Genomic DNA, 13,501 nt, shown 5'->3' with positions numbered 1-13,501 from the left:
CTTGAGTTTTAAATTGGCCTTTGGTAATTTGGTTTATGATCAGTAATAAACTGCTAAGGTCAACATTTTTTTTTCCTAGATTTTGGTAAGGAACGTCTAGATTATTTAATCCTATTAAATGGGTATTTCAGTTTCAATTATTAAAAACCCTTTTATTCCTTTACTTACTCATATGTTTAGCAAACATTTATTTAGCTCTTATAATGTATTGGGCCTTACCTTGGAGAGGCAGTGGTGGGAGAACATAGTTCCTGGGCTCATAGGGCTTACATCCCAGCAGGAGAGGTGGACAGGGAGGTATAACAAATAGGAAAGGAATAGGTAGGGGGAAGGATGCTGTGGTAGCACATGAGTCGAGCACTTGATCTTGGAAGTTAAGGAAAGTTTTTCTTAAAGATGTGATAAATAAGCCAAGGAGTCAAATTTTGGTTACGTGATAGGAATTACCCAAAGGATTTGAGCAGCTTCAGAAAAGTACTGGTGTTGATATTAATACAGCTAGGGTCATCTGGGGAGTTTCTGAGTCACTGGGGTGAATGGTATGAGGATCTAATGGGGAGAGATGAAATAGGAAGGTAGTATTAGTAAGATCATGAAAATTGGCCTTGTCTTGCGGACAGTGAATGTTCTTTACAAATAAGGAAATAAAAATTTATTGACTGTCCAGTGAAAGTAGGGTACTATAATGAATGTCTTAGGCTAAAAGTTTTTTGTCCAAGTAGTAAGATAACAAAAGCTGGTGTACTGAATTTCTAGAGTTCAGAACAAAACTCTACCATTTAGTGGCTTTTTTAAATTTAATTTTTTTAAAATTATTTTCATTTTATTTTATTTATTTATTTTTAACATCTTTATTGGAGTATAATTGCTATACAATGGTGTGTTAGTTTCTGCTTTATAACAAAGTGAATCAGCTATACATATGCATATATCCCCATATCTCCTCCCTCTCCCTCTTGTGTCTCCCTCCCACCCTCTCTATCCCACCCCTCTAGGTGGTCACAAAGCACAGATCTCCCTGTGCTATGTGGCTGCTTCCCACTAGCTATCTATTTTACATCTGGTAGTATATATATGTAGTGGCTTTTTTTTTTTTTTTTTTTTTTTTTTGCGGTACACGGGCCTCTCACTGTTGTGGCCTCTCCCGTTGCGGAGCACAGGCTTCGGACATGCAGGCTCAGCGGTCATGGCTCACGGGCCCAGCCGCTCCGCGGCATGTGGGATCTTCCCAGACCAGGGCACGAACCCGTGTCCCCTGTATCGGCAGGCAGACTCAACCACTGCGCCACCAGGGAAGCCCTGTAGTGGCTTTTTGTTCTTGGGCAAATTAATCTCTCTGAGTCTCGATTTCCTTGTTTATATATGAACATAATAATAGTGCCTCTCTAAGGGAGTACTATGTGAAATAAATAAAGTAAAACCTGTAAAATACTTGATACAGAGCCTAACACGTATATCAATAAATCAAAAAATGTTATTGTCCACTTTATTTATCTGCTACCCAGGGTCACACAGTTAAGCAATTTTGAGCTAAACCTTTAATTCAGTTCTATCTAAATCTAAGGCCTATAAATTTTCACTCTCTTATGTTTAACTACTTTAAAGTTGTGTTCACATATACAAAATGAGGATTAATAAGAAATTATTTTAAGAGGTTATTGATGAAGATTAAGAGGTTTCTATGTGTGAAAGCTCTTTATACATTTTAAAGTGCTAAATAAATATTTATTATATAACTTATCACTGCATTTGTGGAAGACCTGAGAACTTTCAGATAAGGCTGTGTTAGAAGACTGAATAATAAGATGTTTTTCTAATCTCATTAGTCTGTGAGGTCCTAGAGGCAGGGAGGAAACATGCTGTATTCACATAGTGGGCATTTGGCAAATAATTGAAAAATGAATATGTGTAAATCTCCAGATCCCATTTCTTTTCTGTGCTAAAGATATAATTTCTCATATAAACTGCCTTCACGTGAATGGACCCTTGCATCTGAAAGTAATTTATCCAAATCCAAAATAACCAACTCACCAATGTATTTTCTTAACATGTAAATAGTAGTTGAGGGATTTACTCTGCCATATTACTTACACAGTAAACTCTAACTGGTTAATCCAATTGGTACAAAAGTTCAGATAATGTCATATCAGGGAGGTAAGTGTTTTATTTAAAATCCTACTTTTAACAACTCTTTTTATTAATGTTATTTTAGTTAGACATATTATTGTATTAATATGAGCCAATATTAAGACAAGAATATTTTTCCTGTTTCACAGTATTTTGTTTCATATTTTATTTCACCACCCAGTGTGGAAATGCTTTTATAGTAGTGTTCACAAGATTAAAAACAAGGATTTTAAAGCAAAATTATCCGTGTTCAATTCCAGTTCCACTTGGAGAAAATTACTTCAATTCTCTTTCATAATAATAATAGTAACAATAATAATAATATGTAGTCCATGAGTAACTATTAAAAGATTGAATATATATGAGCAAATAGAAAATTGGCCTATGGTCTATAATATATAACTGTTGATTGCTTATTATTATTATTGTTGTTTTGTATTCCATAATAATTCTTATAGTACTTTGAGATAAATGTTTTATTAATTAATGAAATAAATTCTATTTCTTCCATCCTTTAACTTCATTTTTCTAGAAATTAGTAATATTATTAAAGATCATAGCAAATGAAGCCCAGCCATGCCATGTTCCTGACCAGCCCTCTCTTCCAGACTCTAGCATTTGAGTGAGAGAGAAGGTAAAGTTTTGTAAACCACTCCTAACAATAGAACATCTATTGAGGGTTTCAGCAAAAGAGTGACAGTAAGCCCTTTGTATGGGTTGAGTGATTTGTATTTTTCCTGGCATGATGTGTTAAATATGGAGCAAGCACATACATGACCCACTCATTTTACTTGCAATATTTCATTAAGGGAAAAACTGCCATATTTTTGGACTTTGAGTATTCACCAATTTTTGTAGACTGGAAGACCTCAATTCCATAAGCTTCCTGGTGTGTGTGTGTGTGTGTGTGTGTGTGTGTGTGTGTGTGTGTGTGTTTGTATGAGTGTGAGTTTGACAGGTGTGAGACTATAGCTTCAAGTCTGGCGGAAACTGGTTCATGCAGGTCAAGAGTCAACTCTTGTTTATTTTGCCATATATCTATCTGTGTTTGTAGTTGTGGTCATCTGTAACCTGTCTGTATCTGGAATTTGCTCTTGGGAATGATCTAGACTAAAATTAGCATTACATTTTGACACCTAAATTAATGCTACCTCTAGAGTTCTCATGGCTCCCAAGAGTCACTTTGTGGTCTTCTGGAGTTGAACACTATAGCTTAGTTCTTCTCTGGTCCCAATGACTTAGCCATAAATTTAGATGTTCCAGTGTCATCCTGCAGAAGATGTTCTTAATCAGTGTTAAACCATGGACCACTTTGAAAATCAGACGAAATTATGAACTTTGCCTCCAATTAAATGTGTGTACTCAAACTCACACTAAATTTATCTTGGAATTTCAAAGTTTCAAATATCCCTGAGGTGTATTTACAGACTATTTCAAATTAAGAGATCCATTGCATTCAATTGGCTTTATTATGCAGGAATCAAAAAATTAAATGTGGCATGGATGTAAAATGTAAGGGGAGAAGAGAAAGGAGCCGAATCTGTGAAAATCATTTTCTCTCTTCACTGAAGGCAGACAACTGGTTAAAGGACAGTGTGAAGCAGTCACTTGGTTTCAGAAAGACCTATAAAAATGACAGTTTAGGAATTTAGTTCATAATGTGCTAACCGTTCTCATGATATGTAGACTTTTATTTAGCTTCCGATTTGTCTAATGTCTGTACCAAGGAGTCTATCAAATTAAGTATCTAAATTTAAATATTTAAATTCCACATATAGTGAACCGAAATAACTGCCTTCACCTGATATTTACAGAAAGACACAGTCCTATACATTCTTTTTTATAAGTGATATTATACAGTGGTTTTAACTTAGAAATCTAGGTTCATTAGTTTTGAACAAATGTAACTACTGAGATAATGATTATTCTGTTAAAAACAATCATGTAATAATGTATTTTAGATCAATAAAATGGACAATTGAATACTCAGTTACTTGCTTTCAAGTTGTCTCTATTAATTTTCTCCTTTTGTTTTCAAAAATTTAATGAGTCAAAGATTTATTAACTTATGTTTTTTTTTCTTACCAGAAGTCTTATTAAACATAACTCAATAATAAAATTTACACATATGCTGATCTTGGGAAATTATAGTTTGTTTTCTGTTTTTTTTTTTTTGCAAATTAGCCCATATGGAAATAGGCGACATACTAATGAAGCCTCACTATCTGAAATCAAGCAGGTTTGATTTGGTTCCCAGTTTTGAACTTTCTAGCTGTAGTAACTTGCATTTATCGGCTTTTTTTTTTTTTTGTGAATTCAGGATGGTAATATAATCCATTCCACATGGCTGCTACAGGAATAAACTGAGATAGTTATGTAGTTTTGATAATTTAGTAAGGACTTGAGATGTTAGTTGAAAATAAATTTTAGTATTTACTAATTTTACTTTATCTTTTCTAAAGCATTACAGTTCATGACTGATCACTTTTTACAACTCATTCACAATATGCTTTCTCACTTGAACCTCATAGTAACCAAAATTATGAGAAACTGAAAGTTCGTTGAGAGTAATGACTTGCCTAAGATCACACAATGGAAGAAGCAGCCTTCTCTGATTTAATGCTGTTACCACTATGTCACACTGAGTTGTATTTTAAATCAAAAAGCTACATGGGAAGCCTATCATTTCCTTTCACTCTATTCATACCAAAATTAGAGTGCAAGAACACTGTTGAATGCAAGAACACTGTTATACAATTAAAATGTATTTAAACTCATATCCTATATACATTGTTCTAAGGAGTTGCATTTTTGAGATAAGAAAAATCATGAGTTTAATAGTCATTTACTCCACTGTCTTTGTCTGTGAATAGGAATAAAATAAAACAAATAGATTCTAGGAGTGTTCCAGTTGTTGAAAAAAGTTTGATAAAAAAGTTCCCAATTTTTCTTCATTTTGTAAAATACGATTATTTTTCATTTCTTGTTGGAAAAGAATCTAGTGTATCAATGCTAAGGCACCACCAAATTAAAGTTATAATTACCCTGCTCCTGTAACAGATTTAATTTATCCATCTATACTATTTTAGATTTTATGATTGTTTTGATAAATCCATGAATCTTGTTTATTACTCATTTTGTCTTTTGCTCATTTACCTGTGTTGTCTTCTTTGATGTTTCCTTAGTTTTTAGACCACAGGTGAAGTAACTTGGACTGTGGTGGTCTCAGGTGTACTCGTGATGAATTCTGAGGAAGCTTCTGGAGTAACTACAGTGTTCACTATTGGTTCAGTGATAGGTATAAGTGTAGGCTCATCAGTAGCAATGGTACTGATGATAGGGATGACTGTTTTATCCTGAGTTTTCTTTGGTGGAATGGCAAGAAATGATGGACGTGGGTGTGGGTGATGTGCCACAGTAGGTGGGTAGATATTTGGCAGGAATTGCCATTGAGGAATTTGGGCATGTGGCCTAACTTCAACTGGCTTTGCATAATATGGGTAAGGCATAAATTGGTTATTAATTAGTACAGCTGGTCTGTGCTGGTAGTAATTGAGTCCATAACTAGGATACCTACTCAGCACATAATGAATTGGGATATATTTTACTGTTTTTTCTTTGAACAATCTTTCATCATTCTCACAGCGCTGCAAAAAGAATAAATTATGCAGAATAGTATTATTGTAGGCTAGAATGAAAAGATGTCTTAAATCAGAATTTTTTGAAATACAACATTACAGTATTTGATGTTAAGTAAGTACAACATTGGACATAGTGAACCCAGCAACCATATTATTTTACAAGATATGGATTTGTACACTTCCCTTCCACTTCTTGATTTTCAACAAACGTTAAAAATAATATTAGTTAAAAAAAAATTAGATGAGCTAATCCATAATGTAAATCATATTGACCAGAGCTTGGCATACACAAAAAGTGCTCAGTAAATGCTGTACATTATAAGTACCACAGCTAGACCAGTCTCATAGAGTGCTTTGACATACAGTATACAAACATACTACACACAGAAAAAACTATGTATATATTTTTCCTTATACGTGTATATATACATTCTCACCACATGTTTGTAATTGTATTTTATTTATCGAAGGATTAGGCTGAGGGCACATTTTTTTCTAAACTAATTATAGCAGAATAGTAAAATAATGTGATATGGATTTCTGGATTTATACTTTGGATTTTTTTCAGCCTAGTTTTATCCATTAAAGATCAGTTAGGAAATTTTCTATTTTTATTTACTTCAGTTCTATTAATGTTCTATTTATAACGTGCAGTTATAAAAATACGTCGTTAGATCTTTCCATATACATAGAAAGAAATCAACAAAATTACACGGCAAAGCAAGCCTTTCTCATGAATGGAGACCTATTCATTCAAACAGATTGGGGAAACAAAAGGTAGAAGTAAATACAAGTGTATGAGAAGTATTCAAAGAAGGGTCAGAGAGGGATCTTTCCCCAAGTCTTAAAAAGTAGACAGGAGAAATATTAAACTTTGCTTTTGTTTTCATTTTTTCCCACTACTAAATTCTGAGAGGGTTTTCTCATGTTACTAAATACATATGAAAATCAAAAGACATGACTTGGCCTACAAAATGATACTGAGATTTTCAGATAAACATTGAGGTTGATTCATATGATTGGTTGTTGAAGTGATGTTTTTTACAAGGATTATTAGATTATTTCATGGAGTTTAAATATTTACTTAGTGTTTAGACAGAGGCATTTTAATATCATTAAACTTTGCATAATATTATACTTTGGAGTTCATATCTCTATGGGAAACATTTGAACTTACTGTTGATTGTTCCTGGTTTTGCCCCTCTGCACTCTGGTGAGATTCAGAGAAAGAATGAGAAATAAGAAGTTAAAAAAAAGCAAGAAAGAGTCTAGATTTTCTTGTGGTTTTAAAAATGTCTTTTATATCAAAGACAAAACATTTTTTTGTTTTTATTTTAGTATTGTAAAATATTATAAAGCACTTTCCATGGTTAACTAACCATAGTCTGTGAACCACTCAAGAAGTGACATAAATATACTAACTAAAATAGTAATAATGAGCTCCATGGATAAGTTGTCTTTAAAAATCACTGTTTAGGGAGAAAAATTCAAGGTTGAAAAGAATATGATCATTTGACCCCAACAAATGTAATACATGATATTTGCTTAAATGAAGAACATGAACAACCTATATTCAGTTTGTACTGAATATACATTGTTAAAAATAAGAGGAGCGTTGAGCATATTTTTCTGTTTTTGTTCTCCTACTAAGATGATTTATGAGGTTTTCTTGATTAAAAATATCTAGCAAAACGTCAGTGTATAAGTGTATAAATAATACCATTTAAAAAATCAAATTTTGTGTATTTATAGTGTTTTTCTTAATTCTGGATTACAACCTTCATAGGAAATCAGGAGTTAGCAATTTTATGAAGCTTTAAAACTCACAAAAGTTTTATAAACTTTTGAGTGAGTTCATAATGGTAAATATTTTAAAAATGACAGTTCTAGTTTAAGACTTTACACATATCACTTGGATATAAAAGACTCTACAAAACTTTTGGAAGTTGTAGGTATAGAAAATCAGAGATTAGAAAAAAATACTGGTGTGTAATACGAGACAGAGACTTATTTTTCTCCAAATTTATTAAATCACTAGTTTAAAATTTAGAAAGTTATATAAATATTGAAAGTTTGCCTATACTCAAAAATCCTGATAATCTAGACATTTAAATATAATACCAATCTATATGTATTATGTATTCCTGGTATATGTTCATTTTAGTATCTTGTATCTTACTTCTTTTAAAAGAAGTTTGATCTCTCATAGCAGTTTTCCATTATATCATAGTTTTCATACTTACATATTCATAGTAGAAATATAAATAATCAATGACTATGTCATGAAATGTTTGTTCTTTATTGTTAACCATTAAAGCTTTTTCCAAAAAATGTTTTATTATAAATAGAGAGATGAATAACATCTGGATATCAGTGGCCTTTTAAATAGTTTTAATTGATTTCTTAAGACAGTTTTTCAAAAATGTGATTTTGGGGGAGAAATTCTTCGATAGAAATTATTAAACTGCTGTACAGAAAATTTATGCCAACTTATAATGCCACCAGTAGGCTATAAGATTGTGCAGTTCATCTCATAATTGCTAGTAATAAATTGTATCTTAACTATTTTTATTTTGGAGAGAAGGAATAAATTTAGCACATAAAAGATGCTATCATATTGCTGTTTTAATTTGTATAATTTTGATTGCTCATAAGATTGGATGGTACAATCTATAAACTTTCATTCTTCTTTTGAATTATTTCTTCATGTCTGTGGGGCTTGTAGCTTTGTGAAAACCAGAAGGAGTATTTGGGGGCTAGAGCAGGCTCAAGTAGCTCAAGAAGAGGTTGCTATAGGTCAGGCAGTTGTGGATCACTTTCTGATTTAAACTTTAATCCTTTTCACTCAAAGAGAAAACCCAAGTTCTAAATATGCAGGTGGCCACAATAAAATCAAATTTCAGAGAATAAATGAAAGAAAATAAATGTGAAAGCCATAGTAATTCAAATATTTAAAAAGTTTGACTCCAAGAATTTACCTAATATAATTATTTGAGATATTAACTTAAAAGAAAATCTAAATTTAATAATAAATGAATTATGAAACAAGGACTAGCATCCTCCCATATTTTAAAATCTAAGAGGAGGTCACAAAACATGAGATGTTTGCCTTCTGTACTTGCTATTGGCAAATAAGTGCCTGGGATCCCCAAATGAACATGAAAATAAAACAGAGCAATAGGCAAAACAATAAGGAAAACAAGTCGAAAAAATTAAAAGAAAAAAAAAATTCCAAACATTTTTCTTGTTCCAATAGCCTTGATACACAGCATGTAATTCAAGAAAATGCCTGAAAATCATAGAGTTGTTTGTGGATATAAGCCCTGAGAAGGAGTCTCAATTGACATAATGGAAAGATTATAACAAAAATTACAATATGTTTGAATGTTAACAGTACCTGTCAAGTTATTTGAAATTGGTAAAAAAGCTTAAACGAGCTCCTAATCTTTTAAGAACTTAGTCCCTTAAGGGATTGGAGTCTGCACGAGATAGGAATTTAATTAAAAACATTTCTGCTCCTGGTCTATGATTTCTGTATTTATTTTTTGTGAATTTTTAGATCACATTATAATTTAAAAATATTTACTGTTTTTTCCCCCAAAATGTATTTTCTCTATCATATGAGAATTTTAAAGGTTTTCTATACATGATAAAGTATGATTTCTTGATTCCTGGAAACCAGAAGTATATTCAGAAGAACATGACTTTAATTTTATAAGAGAAATAAATGTAAAAATAAATTACTATTAGGGAAATATAGTTAGTATGCAGCTGTTTTGTTCCATAAAATATGACTGTATTTAGAAATTTACATAATTAGAGACCTTAAATAAATTTTTTAAAAAGTTTTGATACAAATTGATCAGATGAAATTAACTCACCAAAAAAGGTAGGGTTAATGCCAGGATAGTCACAACTAGGTAAAAACTCTTCATCATTGCACCTAAAAATAAAAATTAAAAACATTACATTAGGGCTTCCCTGGTGGCGCAGTGGTTGAGAGTCCGCCTGCTGATGCAGGGAACATGGGTTCGTGCCTGGGTCTGGGAAGATCCCACATGCCTTGGAGCAGCTGGGCCCATGAGCCATGACCGCTGAGCCTGCGTGTCCGGAGTCTGTGCTCTGCAACGGGAGAGGCCACAACAGTGAGAGGCCCACGTACCGCAAAAAAACAAACAAAAAAACCCCATTACATTAAAAGGGTCTGTTGCTAATAATTTAAGAGTGATTTGGAACAATGTTATCTTTGGTTTAAGGGGAAAGAAAGAGTCAGATTTAGGGGTAGATTTAGCCAATGTGGAAAATCTATTTTATCAAAAGCTTTAGAAAAACCAAACAGTATAAACGGAATGAATTTAATATTTGCTTATATTACTGAAAGTACCATTATAAGGTTAATCCTATACTCATTTTACATGCACCAAGAACCTACTAGGAACAAAGCACTGTGTCAAGTGTTGAGATTATCAAGGTGAATTGGTCTTGCCAAGTAACATCAATTTTAGGAAGAGAGTTGCAACACACACAAATCACTGTTAGAGGAAAGAAAGTAGAAAATGTCACAAAAGTGGTTTTCTACAGGTAGAAGTTTTCAGTTAAGAAATCAACAAATTATTTCTGTAGGAGATAGCATTATAGGTGTGACTTGCCCATGCAGAGATTAATAGAGAGAAACTTCAAGTAGAGGAGAAAGTCTTGGGAATATCTATGGGCATTTGAATAGAAAGAAGGGAAATACAAAGTTGGAAAGAAAGTTGAGGGAAGAAAAAGCAGAGGTCTTAAATGCTAGGTTGAAGAATTAGGCATGCCTTTCTAAACAACGGAAAGCAGTTGAGTGGTTTCAGATTAGAGACTGAGGTGACTGCACATTCCTTTGGAGAACTGAGTTCTATCTCAGGCTCTATCTCTACTTGTGTAATTTTGGCCAAGTAATTTCCTTTATCTGGGCCTTACTACTGTTACCTATAAACAAAAGTTAGAACTGAAATTTATGAAATTCTATAATTCCACGATTAATCTAACTGGAATGTGTAAAATGGAGGACATGGGGGGTATACTGAAACTGCATCTTTCATAATCTGCTTCTCCAGTAATCAAAAATGATGTGATTAGCTTGATCATTTTAATGAAAAAATATGATATGACAATTACAGGTCTCTGGCTGAAATATTTGAAGAAATAAATTAGCCTTACCTTTGTAAAGGAGTATAGGGTAGTCACACATATTTATTTGATTTTTTAAAAAAATAAATTGCTTTTTATGAAAGATACATATGACACTTCAAACTTTTAATATTTAAATACATATTGTATTTATGAAGCAAATATTAACTACGTCTTGTTGCAGCTATTGTTATTGCTATACTTGTATAGACTTGAAACCTACAAACTGAGTTTTACAAAAGAGGGTTACAGAGTTAAAGTTCAGGCTTGGTAAAGAGAGCACACACCGGACTCCATTCACCTTTGATTTTCAGCTAAGAATGATTAGAAATGCTGTCTACTAAACTGACTTCAGAACCTCTGATGGGATACCATTGGATGGAAAAGAACTCATGTGTGATCAAATTTGAACAACCTACAGCATAGGTTGTTTCCTCTCAAGTTTCACTGAGAAGAATGGAGTTCCTTATTAATTCTTTACTTGCCAGTTAACTTTTTCTTAATTGAAATAGATTTGACATATAACATTGTGTAAATTTAAGGTGTACAACATGTAGATTTGATGTATTTGTATAATTGTAATATGGTTGCAATTGTAGTGATAATTAACACTTCTGTCATGTCACATAATTATCATTTCTTTTTTGTGGTTGGAATAATTAAGATCTAGTCCCTTAGCAAGCTTGATGATTATAATACAGTATAGTGAATATAGAAAACAATATTATACAATAATCACTGTTTAACTTTTAAGACTGTAGACTGAATAATAATATTTCCATGGTGAATCACAGACTTCTTTACAATTCATGCAAAATTGTAACACAAGCATACTCACACAAAAACAATCTGTAAAATGATAGTAGTTCCTCCATTTTTAGCATAAGCAGAAATCAGAGAGATAAAACCATACTTCACTTGTCAGTTACTTAAACCAATGAGTACTTGAATTTGCCTTCATCACTTGGTAAGACAGAAAAATTTGTGAAACAGAAGAACTATTCAGCTTTCATTAGGATATGTAAGTCATGTTTTTTTAAAAGCTATATTATAACAAATAAAATTATAACCTTTAGATATAAATAAAATTTTGAAATTAATTAAGGGATCAATCTAGATTATTATGCACTTTCATCTTCCTAAGAAGTTAGCCCTCCACATTTGTCTGTAGGAATAGGTTCATTGTCTTGAACAATGAACCTTTCTTTAGAATTTACATTGTCTTCAGTAGTTTAGCCAGTATCAAACCTTGACTTTAACCCAAAGTGAAGTTAAAAATAAATTTGATGATAACATACAGAATCTAAGGTTTAGGTTAGAAACTAATATCAAAATGATGCCAAGGCATATTCAAGCTTAACAATAAAGTTAAAAGGAAGAAAATGTGCTTCTAAAATAACATTGGTGGTGTTATTAGTAACTACTGTGATAAAGAATCATTCTCTCTGAACGTTTTAATATGATTACCTTTCCTTGTGCCCGTCAGGTCTTGCTTGGCAGTAGGTTGAGTTGGCCTCTCAACTGTAGGGAAGACCCAAGGTAAATAACTGGAGACTAATTAAAGGGTGTTAGTGCCTTGCGTCATGCAATTTATATTCCTTCTACATTGTACCCAATAGGAAGATGACAGAAAGGAAAGATTTGATGATAGCAGGACCATCTTTGCGTCTATCTCGGTTAATGAAATGCAGAGGGGGAAATAGAGCTGTCATTCATAAGGTTTGGAAAGAGATTATTCACACGAGTTAAAGAATGAATTTTTATATTTTATGAAAAGATATGGAGAAGTTTTAAAAATATTAACTGCATTCTTAATCAACTAACTATACCTATTTGAATTTAAAGCTATTATTAAAATGAAAAATAGCTAACCACAGCACTTTTACATTTCAAATGTTTCTTTTTAATTTAAGACCCTGGATATCAAGTGACCCTATATATATTATGGGCTGTGGTTGGTCATATTCTTCCAGAATTACAACCATCAATATTTAAAAACTAGAAAACTGACCATCTCTTATATACTCAAGAACAACTTCTTACAAGTTATATCCAAATATAAAATAGTTTAATCAATATAAAGTAGGGATCCATTTGCATTTTATTCTTCAGTAAGTTCATGGTATAAGCATGCAATAAGCACCTGTTGATTGATTAACCTCTTATGAATCAAAGGTGCACTTAGATTCTTAAATTTCAATAATATAGGTGAACCATTCTGGATGTATAAAATTAAAGTATTGAATTCAGAATAATTGTTCTGTTTCAAAGACAGCTCATTCTGACTTACAAAATATATATCATAAAACCACCAATATGGGGAATATTTTGGTAAAATACAGCTAACCAAATAATTTGCCTAGATAATTCAGGGAAAAATATTTTCTTTGCTTACATTTCTCTGGAAAAAAACATTAACTGTGACTTCACTTTAGCTGTGAAGTCCTGGCCAGATTGAGGTATTTACAGGAATCAATGTAGGACTGCCAGAATACAAACAAGAAATAACAGCATTGTGTTGTGTTCCTCTTTTTCTTAGAAGTATTTCATGTCTGAGAAAGTTAAGAATG

General features: G+C 32.3%; 1 protein-coding gene across 2 annotated transcripts; it reads right to left on the bottom strand.

The window, feature by feature from the left end:
• Positions 1-3,577: 3,577 nt before the first annotated feature.
• Positions 3,578-12,464, bottom strand: CSN3 (casein kappa). Of its 2 annotated transcripts, XM_027089653.1 has the most exons (6): positions 12,399-12,464; positions 10,255-10,300; positions 9,650-9,711; positions 6,946-6,978; positions 5,284-5,774; positions 3,578-3,751 (listed from the first exon to the last, which is right to left on the bottom strand). In XM_027089653.1, exons 2-5 carry the CDS (start codon positions 10,262-10,264, stop codon positions 5,316-5,318), a joined length of 564 nt encoding a protein of 187 aa, XP_026945454.1. In that variant the 5' UTR covers positions 10,265-10,300; positions 12,399-12,464; the 3' UTR covers positions 3,578-3,751; positions 5,284-5,315. The 2 variants fall into 2 exon arrangements, with proteins under 2 accessions (XP_026945454.1, XP_026945455.1); XM_027089654.1 differs by lacking the exon at positions 10,255-10,300 and having other exon boundaries at positions 12,399-12,458.
• Positions 12,465-13,501: the final 1,037 nt, after the last annotated feature.

Source organism: Aethalodelphis obliquidens, unplaced genomic scaffold, assembly GCF_003676395.1.
Source record: "Aethalodelphis obliquidens isolate GAN/ISIS:26980383/991018 unplaced genomic scaffold, ASM367639v1 scaffold67, whole genome shotgun sequence".
Taxonomy (NCBI): Eukaryota; Metazoa; Chordata; class Mammalia; order Artiodactyla; family Delphinidae; genus Aethalodelphis; species Aethalodelphis obliquidens.
Note: the sequence above shows the minus strand (reverse complement) of the source record. Positions and strands in the feature narration are given on the sequence as shown.

Bases quoted from the DNA above. Each gene is read 5' to 3' on its own strand.
- CSN3 (XM_027089653.1), bottom strand. The intron at 6,979-9,649 runs GTGAGTTAATTT...GAATCTCACCAG, and splicing joins CATTAACCCTACCTTTTTTG to AGTGCAGAGGGGCAAAACCA. The intron at 5,775-6,945 runs GTAAGTTCAAAT...TTCTTTTTGCAG, and splicing joins AAAACCAGGAACAATCAACA to CGCTGTGAGAATGATGAAAG.